The following is a 15,744-nucleotide window of genomic DNA, read 5'->3' as shown; positions in this document are numbered from 1 at the left end:
AAAGAGTAATTTATTTAGTCATATGCCGGTTTAATTTATTATATATAGGGTGTTCCAAGAGGGCTATAAAAATACAATTATTATATAAATCAAGAATCAGACATCAAATTAAAGAAGCTCCCAACGTCATGCATTTTATTGAAAAGGGCAACATAACAGATGAGTTGAGATTTTGTGCGATATAAAATTTCAACCACGCCCTTATAATCAAATTGATTACCAAAGGATCTTGTAACAACACGAAGCTTGGTACATTTATAGATTTTATACATTAGAACCCTGGGGTTTGAATCAAAACCTAGATTATTTTAGTTATGTTTAAAATATTAGCCCTTTTTCATTCATTAATTATTAACAAGGGACATTTTTTTATTGAAAACTGTTTAAATTACTATAAACCTTTGAATATAATAAGAAAGATATGCCTTTTAGTATTGTGACTGTGTCCTGATTAGCTATACCTTTTGATAGGAAGATCAAATATTTCAGTGACACATCTCTTATTCTATGAGAATGTTTATTCCATAGACAGTAGGAGATTTTTTCTGTAAGAAATAAAGGAGATTTGTGTTCAGGAATGTATTGGTGTAGTTGCTGCTGAGCAACTGGGAGAAACCAATTATACTCTTGAGTCTATGCATATTGTAAAGAAACTTGGTATAAACTTTTTGAGAGGATTAGGAGTTAGCAGTTTTTATAATTTCTGTCTGGTATTTTGAATGTTTAATTAACTTGAACTACCTGGATTGATGCAGATGGAAATTGCATCCATGGTGCTGAAGATTGAGAGAAAATGTGTTCCTTGAATGTGTGTGTGAGAGAGAGAGACAGAGACGGAGGGAGGGAGGTGAATGGAAGGAAGGAGGCAATTCCCTGAGATTATCAGTGTGTGTGTGAGAGAGAGACAGAGACGGAGGGAGGGAGGGAGGGAGGGAGGTGAATGGAAGGAAGGAGGCAATTCCCTGAGATTATCAGTCTAATAGAGGCAGAAGAGTAAACAGAAAGGAAACTCAGTTTACCTATTTATCTATTTGACTCTTGTAACCCCTCTCTGGAGGCTAAGGCTAAGAGTCAACATCTGGTCCTTCTCTTCCAACAATAAGTACAATTGTGTCTGTTGAGTCTCTGCTGCTCATGGAAGTCAATCAATCAATCAATCAACCTTTAATGGCATATAAAAACAGGTTAAGGAGAACAATGGGTTGAGAAACAGAGAATAGGTTAAAATACTGAACCCCTCAGGATTAGAGCACAATTACATAAGATCACAGTTAAATGAAACAACACGACTGTTCCTTGTCTTGACGAGTCTTTTTGGCCCAGTACAGGAATAAGGCAGTATTCACGGTTATGTCAGGAGTAACATCCTTCAAAAGAAACTGCACCTTCTCTGGATCAGCCAGACCCATCTTATTTAGAAGAATAGGATCCAGAAATCGACAACGAATACTTACATAAAAGGGACAGTACAGAAGAATATGTGAAATAGTTTCAATAGATCCAGACTTACACGGACACAGTCTGGCCGCATAGGATATGTTGTGATATCTACCATATAAAACTGCTGATGGCATAACATCGAATCTTGCCAATGAGAAGGCCCTACGCTGTTGAGGGTTTTGCAAAGAGTAGAGATAGGAGGCCATATGGCCAACATCAAACGAGAACCCTAGACTCACAGGCGAACAAATTTTATTAGCGGCACTGTGAAGATTTTGTAATTCAATATCCAGAATTCTGGCTTTGATCATACGAAATGCCTCTGATTGTGAGAGCATAAATAATGACTCTAAGGATAAACCAACAGAGCTGATCTTTTTCTCAATGTAGTCTAACCAAATAGAGTAACTGGCTTCTGAGAGCATTGGAGTGATAAAACTGGAAGGATCAAAATTATAATGTATTCTCAACCAATATTTAACAGTTAGAAGCCAAGCCCTAGTTTCAAGAGGAACCTGCCCCAATTCTAGGCATAGGGCTGCATAAGGCACACAACATGGCATTCCCAAAATTTTACGAAGAAATTTGGCTTGGATGCGTTCCAAGGAATAATCAAACGCACCAATCCATAATGGCATACCGTATAGTAATTGCGCACATGTTTTGGCCTTAAAAACTTTCAGAGCAGCCGGCACAAATTGGTTGCCCTTATTGTAGAAGAAACGACAGATAGCCTGAGCACTGGCCTTGGCCATTTTAATTGCAGACCTTCGCTGTACAGTCCATGATGCATTGTATTGAAAATGAATACTTAAAATGTCTAACCTGCTCTATTTTATTTCCATTAAAATCCCATTTGAGTAATTTCCAAGTTCTTGAAAAAACAAGAATTTGGGTTTTTTCAAAATTAAGATGGAGCTTATTAGTTTCAAAATACTCAAGACAGCGGCTAAAAAGACGCTTCAAACCCACTCGTGTGCAGGACATTAATAAAGCGTCATCTGCATACAGTAACAATGGCACGTGAGTGGAACCAAGTTTATGGCTATGACTGCCGGCGCCAGACAACGTCTGTGCTAGATCATTAAGGAAAAGGTTAAATAAGGAGGGGGCTAAAATACAGCCCTGTTTAACACCCTTATTCGATGGGATTTTTGCCGTTAACTTCCCGGCTAGAGAGCATTTAACCTGGCAGGTAGTTGAGGTATGCAATTTTCTGATAAGGAAAAGTAATCGCTTATCAATGTTCAATTTATTCAATTTGTCCCAAAGTAAGTCTCTATCTATGTGGGGCCACAGTGAGTCATGTAAGTGATGTGGTTGCAAGTCACCTGGCAGTTGCTGATGGACCTGGCCCCAATGAGTCATCCCTCAAAGGCCAAAAATAGCCCTGGAGAGGGTCCTTGCCTTGCCTTTTACTGACAAACTAAGTATTGAAAGCTGGCAATACTATAGTGGTTGCCTAGCAATCTTATCAATAGTCATTGAGAGGGTTTGGGGGTTTTTTTAAGCTACAGGTGCTGCTTCTAATATTTTGGAGTGTTTTAACGCCCCAGTATATATATGTGTGTGTGTGTGTGTGTGTGTGTGTGTGTGTGAGAGAGAGAGAGAGAGAGAGAGAGAGAGAGATTTACATTTTTTGTTGTTGCAAACCTGGGTCTTTTTTAAGTTTGTAGGAAGGTCAATCTTGTCTGTTTATGGTTCTGATCTCTGGATTTAAGTTGCCACAGATTTGACCACGCTGAGAATTAGGTTTATTGATAATATATCCTGCAAAGGCTAAAAGATATATTGGATGGTCTAAGAATCTAAGGGCTGAATACATGTTTAGTTTTGCGGGAAGGAGAGGGTTATGTCCATTGATCACATTTGTTGTTCTCTGCGGTTGTTGCTGGTAGCTACGTTGACCTCTTGCTCTACTACCAACATTATGGCGTGGCCTATTGTTCAAACCTCTCCCTCTTTTTTTTGCAGTGGTGACTATGTTGCTTTCCAATATGCCTTTGCTAGAGCTACTTGAGAGTGTTCTCCAGCTCACTTGGATGCTGCCTGTGCCTTCTCCCTCTGAACCGGTGTCCAGTGAAACACTTCTGTGTTCTGCTTGGCTGTTGACTGCTGCTCTCTTGACTCAGCAACATATTTACAAAACGGAGGTTAGAAATGCTGTAGGTTTGTACACAAGCTGTCAAGAGGGGGAGGAAACTAGTAACATGAAAACAAAATTTTTTATTGATAACTGTTCATAATTTATTTTTAATTAGGGGCAGGTTCTAGGCAAAATTGAACACTGTTAACCTCCTATTTACTCCTCAAAACTTGTATTTTTAACTGATGTTTTGTTCATCCAGAGGTAGAGCTGGCTTTTTGCTGCAAATTACTCTATACCATAAGCTATGTGGGTAGTATATGTAAATGAGGCAAACCATATCAAATGTGGCTTTGGAAACAGCCAATTCAAGATCACTTGGTGAATTAAAACTTTTATTTTATAAACTGGAATAATTCCAGATGCTCTCTCATTGTTCTTTGGTGTTTTGTTGGTGTTGCTGGAATGGATAAATGAATGTATCTAATGATTGTGAATGTAAGCTAATGTCATTCCCTAATCCTCTGACAGGAAGCATCAGTTTAGATGCGTAAACTGTCCTATTCAAATGAGGATGACTCAAAAGTGTGTTGTATAGTTAGTGGTGTATATTCAATCATATTGACCTCATATAGCCTCAGTCATAAATGAATAACCTAGGGAATAAATTGGATGAGCTGCATGTTGGTCTGTTGCCAGGTTTTGGAGGACTCTGGGCAGTGGCCTTTTGTCCTGCAGACCTGTCTGCTTCTTTCCCCTTTCTCCATCCCACTCCCTGGGATTCCTTTCTAAAAGGTGCATCATGTGATCTATTTGGAGGTGGATCAAGTCTTCCGTGCAGTTGCTTTCAGGAAGGAGAAGTCCACATTGCTTTTTGGTAGGTGACATCTTTGTCAGAATCATTCAACACTGGGAAAACTCTGGAAGGAATGTGTGGGATCAGGAGGTTTCTTTCATGCTAATATATGATTTTATATCCAGTCAGCATTCTTCAGTTTCTAAGAGCCTTCCTTAGGCAGAACCTCTCTTCTTCCCTTGTGAAGTTTGTTGTACATCACACGGACAAGAATGGGAGGGAGCTGGCATTGTCAAAAGAGGATGCCACTTTGTTTCCTTTGGCTACGCGGCATGTCTTATCCTTGGTCATCAGTCTGCAGAACCTATTGGTTCAGGTATTAGTCTACTAATATAAATAAAAATTTCCCAACAACAGCAGTCCTGTTTAAAATACCAGCCCAAAGAGAAAGAATTAATTAGTTTATTCCAGGAGTCCCTGACCTCTGAGTCTGCGGGCATGTTTGCAATTCTGATACAATATAGCAGGCACCTATAAAAAAATGGCTGCTATAAAATAGGTGTAATGGAAGGTGGAACCAGCCAAAAAATGGCTACTGCAGTTTAGCTTCAGTCACTCTGTGAAGTTCCCTGTGTGGCAGTGGCAGTTTCTGCCAAAGCAATGTTTTACAAAATATGCGGCGCTAATCTGCAATGACTGATCAGAACCCTCATAGGGCAAAAGCCCCACTTGGCTATGCCCACTTTCTAAAAAACACATGGAGGACAGCAGGAAAGGTGTCTATGAGCACCACGTATGGCACCCCTGGAATATTCTATTATTTTTGGTACAGATTGAGTATAAGCCCCAGAATGTTTAAGTCTGCCTTAAGTTCCTTAATAGTAATAGCTTCTGCTCGTCCTCTAGTAAGAGTCTATTAAGCAACAAGCAGCATTTTGAACTCTGTTGATGGGCAGGAGAGGGATATGGAGTTGCTTCACCACATGTCACAGGGAGAAGCAAGTACATGATAAAGACCCACCTACTGTGAAGCAGTCTTTCATAGGATTTCTGTGAGAATAACTCTGTCCACTCTTCTTTATGTTCACAGAAGGACTTGTTGCTGTCACAAACTGTTATTGGCTGTCTGGAAATCTTGCTGGAATACCTGCATGGGAAGAACCAGGGCATTGGTACAGCCTTTGTCACAGTTATTTATGTTCACTATTTATTTTGCTCCATAGTCTCTGCATTTGGAGTGGTAAGATGTGGACCTTTCCTTCCAGTGAGGACTCAAAATGGCTGACATTTTCCTGTCCTCCATTTTATCACAACAACACTGTGAAGCAAGTTAGGGTGAGAGTGGCCCAGGATCATCCATCAAGCTTCCATGGTACTGTGGGGATTTGAACTTGGTCTCCCAGTTCCTAGCCTGATACTATAACCACTAAACTACACTGGCTCACTAGAGTGACAGTGACATTAAAGACCTGTGTAGCAACTTTATGACATTAATTTAGTACAGTATGAAGCTAATCAAGTATATTATGCAATGAGGGGCATCATAGGCATCACCGAACAATTCTGGTTTTGTATTTAACTCAGCTTCATAAATTACTAATATAACAGCTATATGTTCTCTGGATGTATATTTTCTTTACTCCCTTGGTGCAGTTTGATTGGGAATAAATTACAGTACTTAATTATAATGTAGCCAGCAATAACCACTTTCTGATTGAGATATTTTATCTCCAAAAATACTGCTTCTGTTTAAAAATATAATTTAAAAAAATTCTTGATCTTAAATTCACATGCACAGATACAGTCATTTGGAATCTCTTCAACTAGGTTTTTGAAAATATATGTGGCTGTTTTTTCCAATTTTAGCAAGTCATATTGCTTCACAACCATGGAATAAATTTTTGCTGGTCACACTTCTGGATGGTGGTGAAAATTCCTTTCTTCACCCTGAAATTCTCAGACTTGTTACTTTGGTGAGTACAGGGATATAAACAATTATCTTGCAAATATATATCATGTTCTTGTATACAGTATGCCTGCATTCATTCATATAGCCTACGTCAAGGATGAGCACATACAGGCCTCATAAAATGCATGTTATATGACTTTTTAAATTTAAATCTGATGTTTAGTCTGTTGCTGTTTTAAATTTATTATATGTATTAATATTTTAGATTTCTAATTTTAAAGCCATGTTGTGGCATCTTAATGCCTGAAAATAGGGTACATATATTCTAAATAAAATGTTTATTTTAAAGTATCTAGTGTGCATGACAATGGAAGCTAATCAAAGCTGTGTATTTATACAAAAAAGGGGTAATGAGCAAAACTTTAATATGAATTAAGAGTGCCAATATTTCTATACATGTACTTAATACATCACTAAATCCAAATATTACTTGTCCTCAAGATGCCAGTTTTTAGAACAGTTGGCATAGTCTCTTCTTCCTTCCCTGTGGTGCTAGACAAGGAGCACTTCTATGTGTGATGAAATGGTCTTTCCTGCCCTGAAAACACATCATTTTATAATGTTGGAGGTTTAATTCCAATGTAAGCTTTTGCAGAATCATCAAACTGAAAAAGGTTCAGTGGGCCCTCTATCCCTATTCCTTGCCCAAAATGGGGCAAGTATATCCAAAGTGATTACATAACATAACACTTTCTAACATTCTAGAATATTGCTGAAGCACCTTTTGCAACAGTTGTGGCAGCTTCTGTGTCTCTGTTCTCAACAGATAAGTCTATGTTGGAATTCACATATAACTTACCAAATGCTTTTTTTTCTTCTTTAGTGTGTGCACTATCAGAACACCAGTCTTATATCTCAAAGTGAAATTAGCCGTGTACTTGAAGAAGCTGCAAATACCAAATTGTCGGAACTTCCTGATGCTACAGTTAGTGCTCTTCACTCCTTTCTTCTCCAGGTGAGTACTTTGGCATAGGTGACTGAATAATAATGAGCACTTGCTAACTGTGAGGTCTTTAAGATTGTTCTTCCAGAGCCCTGACTTGGATAGCTCAGGCAAGCCCAATTTCATCAGATATCGGAAGCTAAGCAGGGGCGACTCTGGCAAGAACTTGGATGGGAGATCTTCTTGGAATACCAGAAACTGGAGGGCCAGGGCTGGTTTTATTCAGCCCTTAATATCCTTTAGGCTCCCAGTAGGGGTCAGTCACCAGAGGTTGCTACGACTTCCAGTTGCAAACTCACACGCTCACACATGCACACACAAAGACCAGGCTTTTGGTTGAGGCAGTGGGCGTCTCATTCTGTTGGTTGGCCCTATGCTGCAACACCACCTCTGATGAGATAATTGTTTTATACTATTTGCTGTTTGAGACAGTATATTATGATGTGCCCAACTGTGCCGCCAAACTGTACTGTTCACTTTTGTTGGTTTTAGCTGTTGTTTTATACTGTTTTTAAAATGTTGTTACCAGCCCTGAGCCCATTTGGGAAAGGGCAGAATATAAATTATCTAAATAAATAAATAAAATAATAATATTAAAAATACCAAAAAAAGAGAGATTGTTCTTCCGGCTTTTCTTATGAATTGTCAGGACAAAAAAATGAGATGGAGAGGTGGTTGCTTGTGACTCCAGGAGCAAAATATCTATAGTTGGCACTAGGTGAAGAAGAGTAACCTTATCTTGTTCCCTGAATGCAGCATAGTTACATGGGCACATAGATACTGGTTTGCTTTCAGTTCGTAACAGTAAACATCCCTAGATGGGGACCAGTATTGCCAGCTGCTATGCAGAAATGAGATATTTGGACATTCGAAAGGTGAACTGGGTAAAAGATAAATCTTCTTCGTGGTCTCTGTGCTTCACCCTCAGGGGATAGAGCGCCTGTGCCGATCCCTAAAAAGCCTGAGATTTTTTCGCGCTTGGCACCAGCGGGCATGTGCAGGTGTCCCAGTATGCATGCTTGCTGGTGCCAGCGCAAGGATCCTGCCAGATCCTTTCTGACCGCTACGCTGAGAGGATCTCCTTTCGTGTTCCTGGTCGGTAAAGTAATCTTCGGATTATTTCTTCTTGTTGTATATAGCCCGTTTGTTGTTTTCTTAGTGTAGTTAGTTAGTTAGTTAGTTGTTAGATAGTGTTTAAAAAAATGTGTTGGACTTTGCCCTTCGGGGCCCTGTTTTCCCCCCGTTTTTCCCCTCAGACTTTTTTCCTGTGTGGGTTTTTCCTTGGCGTCTATGGAAAGGCATTGGGTTTTTTTTAAGAGGTGCCGTTCCTGTGGAAAGAAAATTGCCCCTCCTGACAGCCACTCCCTCTGTCTCCTTTGTTTGGGCAAGGGACATCGCGTTGATTCTTGCTTGCACTGCCTGAGTTTTTCGAAACAGACGCGCAAGAATTGTGCAGTGAGACTTTCGGCTGCGTTGGTTGAATTGGCACTTTGTCCTCAGAAGATGGCATCGGGCCCGTCGGTACCGATGGGAGAGGCTGCGGCCTCGACGGTCACATTGGCCGATACATTGCCGATCAGGACCGAGATGCCGGTTGAGCGCAGGCGGTCCACAAAACGACCATCTGAAGGGTCAGTGGACACCCCGTCTAAGAAGCGTCGGGATGACTCAGGGACCCGATCATCCGCACCGAAGAAGGTGAAATCTAAGGAGAAGCGGAAGAAGAGATCGTCCTGCACTCCTTCCCCTTCTCAGGACGCTTCGACATCAATGCTAGCCACTCCATCTAGGAAGATCTTGGCGTCCCCGCACCATAGCCCTTCGGTGTTGAGAGGCAGTGCTTTGCAGCAGTTGCGTCTGTTGGCATCAGAGCAAGAGATCGACCTTACCCAGTGTTCCCACTCTTCCGGGTCAAGGCGTTGGAGTGAGAGCGACTCTGTCTCGGAGGTAGAGGTGTCGGTACCGATGGAGCCGTTGGCATGGCTGGATCGGGTGAGGGGTCGGAGAGAGCTGGAACCATCCACCGTAGCTCGTCGCTTCCCACCGCTTCCACCGTGGGATCAGCGCCAGTGGCCTTCTCCCTGCGCCTACCCATACCCGCCGTACCAATGGTACCCCCCTCGCGAATTTGCAGACTGGGACCAGCAATCCAAGGCGTCTCAGATGTCGAGGATTTCACAGCACTCTCGGCGGCGTCCGTCGGCATCGGTGTCCATCCCGCCTAAAAGACGCGGCGTGGTGGAGGAAGTCCAGCCTAGGTCATTGGTGTCGATCTGGTCACCCATCAGAGCGTCAACGCCAGTGCTCTCGGAACACTCCTTGAGGAGAGAGTCTTCATCATCAGACTTTGAGGTCGGTACCAACGATCCAAAAAGGGCTTTGCAACCTTCGACAGTGTCACATACTGCTGAGGATCTTCCCATTTCACCATCGGAGGATCTGAAGTCGTATGGGGACCTGGTGAAGAGGATGGCACTCTCCCTCTTGGTGACACAACCGCAACCCGTTGTAGACGACACCGTATTCAACATCATCAGCGGGATACGTCTACGGCAGTTGCCCTGCCTGTTACAAAGGACATCTTACAGGCGGTGAAGGAGCCCTGGGCGAAGCCTGCTTCTACACCTGTGTCATCAAGAAGATTGGACCACATGTACCGCATCCAAGAGGTTGGTGCCGAATTCCTCTTCACCCACCCGAAGCCAACCTCGGTGGTCATGTCCTCCTCATCAAAGGCCTGCAAGACTCACTCTTCCCCACCAGACAAGGAGGGAAAGAAGTTGGACAACGTTGGGAGGAAGTTATCTAACTATGCTGCTTGCATGGCTAGATACCAATACTCGGTGTGGGAACAACTCACCCCCCTTCTGTCTTCCCTGAGTGAGGAGAAGAGGTCTGCTGTGAAGAAGCTGCAGAAGAAAGGCTTTGCTGTAGCCAAGCAACAACTGGCTGCAGCAAAGCACATGGTAGATGTGTCAGCAAAAACGATCACATCTGCTGTCTGCCTCCGATCACAACAGATGCGTCTGTTGTGATGATCACAACAGATGCGTCTTTGTGGGGTTGGGGGGCTCACATGGACTCTCTGTGTGTGGGGGGCCCTTGGCTTTCTCAATTGACTCACTATCATATAAATTACCTGGAACTGCTGGCAGTTCACTTTGCTCTTTGGTCCTTCCACCCCATGGTGGCGGGGAAGGTTGTTGCTCTGCTAACAGACAATACCACTGCCCTGTGTTACATCAACAGGCAGGGAGGGACAGTTTCTCGATGGCTCTGTGTGCTGGCTCTGGAACTGTGGTCGGAGTGCCTGCAGCACGACATCTTTGTGAAGGCTGCGCACCTCTTAGGGTGCTCAATCTGCAAGCAGACTCGCTGAGCAGGGGTGCAGCTTCCCCGCACGAGTGGGAGATACAGTGGCGCTTCCTTCAACCCGTGTTTCAGCTCTGGGGGTACCCTCAGGTGGATGTGTTTGCAACAGCCAGAAATCGGAAGTGCCCTCTGTTTTGTTCCAGAGGGGGCTTGGATCCAGAGTCATTGGGAGACGGTCTGTTGTTCCCGTGGGAAGGTCGGTTCCTATATCTGTTCCCACCTCTGCCACTACTGACAAGAGTTGTAAACAAGATCGCAAGAGAGAGACCATCCTGCATCCTGGTGACTCCGTGGTGGCCTTGGCAGAACTGGTTTCTGATCTTGCTCCAACTGGCGAGGGGGGTCTTCTACCAGTTTCCAGCGGAACCGGACATTCTGTCAGCTCAGGACAGGCATGTATTCCATCACAACGTGCCTCACCTGAAGCAGACAGCGTGGTTCATCGACCCTGTGAGTTCTCCAGCAGAGTCCAACACGTTTTCCTGAACAGCAGGAAGCTGTCTACTCGCGCTTCCTATGATAGGAAGTGGCGGAAGTTTCTTCAGTTTTTAGTTGATCCTACAGTTTCACCCCAAAGGGTGTGATTATCGGTGATTTTAGAATTTTTGTTATCTCTGGTTGATGCTGGCCTTGTTTTTTCTTCCATTAAAGTTTATCTGGCATCGATATCTGCGTTCCATGAGCCAGTTGAGGGGCATTCAGATTTTGCACACCCTCATTCTAAGAGATTTTTGAAGGGTTTGCTTAGGCTTCATCCTCCATCGAGATCACCCCCACAGTTGTGGGATTTGACTTTAGTGTTGGACAGGCTGACTCGGCGTCCTTTTGAGCCAATGGCCACATGTTTGTTACAGCTTCTGTCTTGGAAGACTGCTTTTTTGGTAGCCATCACATCAGCATGCCATGCAGGGGAGCTCACGGCTATGCGTTGTGACTACTCATATCTAGATTTTCAGGAGTCTGGGGTGTCCTTAGCTCCTGATATTTCTTTTCTCCCCAAGGTGGTTTCTCAGTTTCACCTTAACTTAGAAGTTTGGTTGCCCACGTTTTATCCTACACCTTCCTTGGATGAGGAACGTAGGTGGCATGCTCTAGATGTTAAGCGTGCCTTATTGTTTTATTTGAGTCACTCCAAGAGTTTTCGTAAGGACCAGCATCTTTTTGTTTCTTATGCTGCTCCTAAGTTAGGTTCCAGAATCTCGTCTCAGCGGCTTTCAAAATGGCTCACTGAGACTATTAAACTGTGTTATTTGTTGGCAAAGAAGCCGTTGCCTGGGCCCATTCGTGGACATTCTACAAGAGCGATGGCAACGTCGGTGGTGTTCCTGAAAGGCGTTTCCCTGACGGACGTGAGCAAGGCTGCCACCTGGTCCTCTCCGCATGCTTTCATGAGGCACTACACGCTGGATGTGCATGCTCAGCAGAGGACTCGTCTGGGAGCTGCGGTGCTGCAAGCTGTTTCTTCTGGTTGACCGTCTTCCCGCCTCCAGGTATGTTTTGCTTGCTAATCTCCCATGAGTGTGAAGCCCAGAGACCACGAAGAAGATAGACAGGTTGCTTACCTGTAACTGTAGATCTTCAAGTGGTCATCTGTGCATTCACACTACCCGCCCTCCTTCCCCACTGCTGACGGTCTCCCTCCAGTAGGGGCTTCCAGCGGTCAGGAAGGAACTGGCAGGATCCTCGCGCTGGCACCAGTGAGCATGCGTACTGGGATGCCTGCGCATGCCTGCTGGTGCCGAGTGCAAAAAAATCCCGGGCTTTTTAGGTACCGATTTGGGGACTGGCGCAGGCGCTCTATCCCATGAGTGTGAATGCACAGATGACCACTCGCAGATCTACAGTTACACGTTAGCAACCTGTCCTTTCTTTAATGAAAAACTCTTCGGCCGCAGTCAGACGCACCATCAAATCCGTCAGCAAGGCGTTCCTGTTTTGCTGAGTGCCTGTCCCGTCCTCCACCTTGCCGAGTGCCTGTCCCGTCGTTGACTGATCAGATGGCCCGGCCTTTGCGCATGTGCATAAACAATGCCGCTGATTGGCTCAACCTCAGGGACTATTTTCTAGAAATACGGACTAAACAATGATTGTGTCACAAAATTCAACCCCACAAAATTAAAAAGAAACATTTGCAGTTGCTCGGAATTCATCTGTTGTGGTGCTTAAAGCGCCCAGGAGCCCTTCCGCCTTTTGCCTTTTGCCGATCCTTTTGCGGTTATGCGTGTATCGCTAAGATTTTAAAAAAATGGCACTGATCTGGGATGCAAGTTGAGACGACTCGCTAACGCTGGCGTGATCAGACAGGGGAAATCCGTTTTTGGCCCGTCGTCAAGCATTTAGAACCGGATTTTATCCGCTATCAAAAAAGTCCAACAGTAAGTCGCAGCATGACGGGATACCCACAACTCACCGACTACTCCCAGATGTTGTCATATGGACGTGCACTTTCAATCCGATGAGCATCTGCTGCTGTGTCGGATAAAAATGTACGTCTGACCGCGGCCTTCCTGTATGCTTTCGATTTAATTCTACAGTGTTCAGCCAGCAGTATAGAAAGCTGCCATCTGGACGTGTTTTTTTTATTGCTGTTGGACATGCCCTTTATTGCTATTGGAGGTAGTGAAGGAACATACTTGTTAATTATTTCTGTAATACCTTTCACTTCAATGCCAGCTTCAGAATGGGGAATGTCAGTTGGATTCAACCCAAAGAGCATTTATCCAAACCTTGCTGGAAAGCCTTCCCTCAACAAGCAGGATTCAACAGACCCATCAAAGCATGGTGTATCCTTTGGCAAGAATGTCCAAATGTCAGATGCAGGCAGCTAGGTGGCTGGGACGGAAGTTCAGGCTAGGTTTGCTAGTTGTTACTTACTTTATGAGGAGTCTGTTAGGTTTATTTTTTCAGTCTGTCATTTTCTGATTTTGGTCTTTTTCTCCCCATTTGAGCTCAGACACTGTACAATGCAAAGAATAGATAAAAAGAATACAGTAAAGTAGCCAGAGGCAGCTCCGTGGCACAGAGTGGTAAAGCTGCAGTAGTGCAGTCCAAGCTCTCTGCTCACGACCTGAGTTGAATCCCGGCAGAAACTGGGTTCAGGTAGCCAGATCAAGGTTGACTCAGCCTTCCATCCTTCCGAGGTTGGTAAAATGAGTACCCAGCTTGCTGGGGGGAAAGTGTAGAAGACTGGGGAAGGCAATGGCAAACCACCTCGTAAAAAGTCTGCTGTGAAAACATCATGATGTCAACCCAGAGTCGGAAACGACTGGTGCTTGCACAGGGGACTACCTTTACCTTCTTTTAAAGTAGCCAGAAATGTATTATTGATGTTGTAGTACTATGATGTGGATGTTTTCATAGAATGGCCAAAGTAAGATATTGATTTTCACTTCTTTATTCTTTGTTTTCCCTTTGTGGGTAGAGGACATTTGCAGATGGGGGGGTTGCTACTTGAAGTACCCCTAGTAAGCTTTACCAGTGGTGGTTTGTTGTTCATCCAGCAATAGTGTTCAAAATATGAGGAGAAGCAGCAGAAAAGAGAATGTTGCGAACAGTTTTGTCATTTACAGTAATTACTTAGGGATTAAAGGGGAAAGTATGGAACAAAAGAATAGTGCTACTATTAATGTAAGAGCAGACAACATTTAAAAGAAGTAACTGTGAATCCTAAGGTTTTCTCTTCAGCTTCTTCACAGTGAGAGTGCTTTTTAACATTTTATGGTTAACTCTCTTTTTTGGCTTAAGAAGAAACATTACTAACAGGACAAATAAGGCCATGCTTAACCTGAAACCTTTATTTATATACATTTCTGAAAAGGAATGAAACATGTGGCTTAAATAAAGGGACTGATTTGTAGCTAAAGACTTCTAAACATAACTGTAAATATTTTCTTGGCAGTATATCTTTACAGCTCTTTTTTTGATTTTTCACTCATGCCTTTGAATTCAGATGTCTTGGAGGAGCGGCATTGTCACTCTTGCACATTAGAAACTGAGATAAGGAAACAAACAATACTGCACAGAAACATAATGGATGAATAAAGCAACTTGTCTTTGCAACTTCTTTCCAGTCAGCAGAGTTAAACAAATATAGTGTCAGAGATGAAAATCTGTTCAGGAAATAACAAGTGATTTAGTAAGCTATTCAGGATACAACTCCATAATAAAACTTTAAAAAACTCTTGTTTTTTGTTTCTTTTGTCTAAGCACTTCACATAAGTAAATAACCTGTTCTGTTTTCTGAATCACCTCCATGTTCAGATGAGAAGGATCAGCTATGGTAAATGTAATACCATAGGGTGTATTATGCAGCTAATCAGTCACAAGAGAAACACTGCAGTGGATCAAGAAATGTAATACATCTTGCCAGATTTGTGGTTAGCACTTTAGTTATTAGGCTTATTTTGCCTTTCAGCAGTAACAATGATGATCAACAATTTGCATACATGAACTAAGCATTCCCTAAGAAGCTGCCGTCTAAGGTCATGACTGTGCTGGTAGAAGAGAAATCTGTTTACATTGTATGGATCTTTACAGGCTGTGAGAAACTAATTAGTAACACCTGTAAGGAAAAGCAGGGCTGTTGTTATACACATAAACCCTTGAGGGAAGGCGAAATGGTAAGCTGGTGGGATCTATTATTAAAGATAGAATTAGTAGGCTTACTGATCAACAAAAGCTATTGAGGAAGAATCAGCATTAGGAGTGTACATTTGGCATAACCTGAGCTGAAAAAAATACTTTGCTGGTATTTTTGGGGTATTTTCAAAGCCAGTTATTGAATGGGGCTGCATTTTGGCTATCTAAAATGACCAAGCCCTGAAAATCCTGAAAATATTTGGGATTTTCAGGGTTGCTTTATAGCCAAATTAAAAGGGATGTGGTGGTCCCATTAAATGCCTTCTCCAAGCTGCACAACTCAATGGCAAGGCATTTAATTGGCTTTCCTTTAAATGCTTTCTGGGTGAACTTGCCACTTGGAGAAGGTGTTTAAAGGAACCACAAGCCCTTTAAATGCATTCAGACTCTCACTGCAGAGTTACTTGGTTTAGAGAAAGCATTTAAAGGGGCCATGATCCCTTAAAATGCCTTTCTCCCCCTCCATTGAAAGTAATGAAGGATGGGGGCATCTTCTGGGG

General features: G+C 43.1%; 1 protein-coding gene across 1 annotated transcript in view; it reads left to right on the top strand.

The window, feature by feature from the left end:
* MEI1 (meiotic double-stranded break formation protein 1) overlaps window positions 1-14,787 on the top strand; it is an 89,212-nt gene extending 74,425 nt beyond the window's left edge. The window contains exons 24-31 of the mRNA XM_060245361.1: window positions 3,415-3,593; window positions 4,322-4,403; window positions 4,508-4,698; window positions 5,413-5,494; window positions 6,189-6,295; window positions 7,115-7,246; window positions 13,280-13,389; window positions 14,556-14,787. Coding sequence (XP_060101344.1) covers window positions 3,415-3,593; window positions 4,322-4,403; window positions 4,508-4,698; window positions 5,413-5,494; window positions 6,189-6,295; window positions 7,115-7,246; window positions 13,280-13,389; window positions 14,556-14,601 — 929 coding nt within the window. The 3' untranslated portion in view covers window positions 14,602-14,787. The remainder of the gene's footprint in view (window positions 1-3,414; window positions 3,594-4,321; window positions 4,404-4,507; window positions 4,699-5,412; window positions 5,495-6,188; window positions 6,296-7,114; window positions 7,247-13,279; window positions 13,390-14,555) is intronic.
* Window positions 14,788-15,744: the final 957 nt, after the last annotated feature.

Source organism: Heteronotia binoei, chromosome 8, assembly GCF_032191835.1.
Source record: "Heteronotia binoei isolate CCM8104 ecotype False Entrance Well chromosome 8, APGP_CSIRO_Hbin_v1, whole genome shotgun sequence".
Taxonomy (NCBI): Eukaryota; Metazoa; Chordata; class Lepidosauria; order Squamata; family Gekkonidae; genus Heteronotia; species Heteronotia binoei.
Note: the sequence above shows the minus strand (reverse complement) of the source record. Positions and strands in the feature narration are given on the sequence as shown.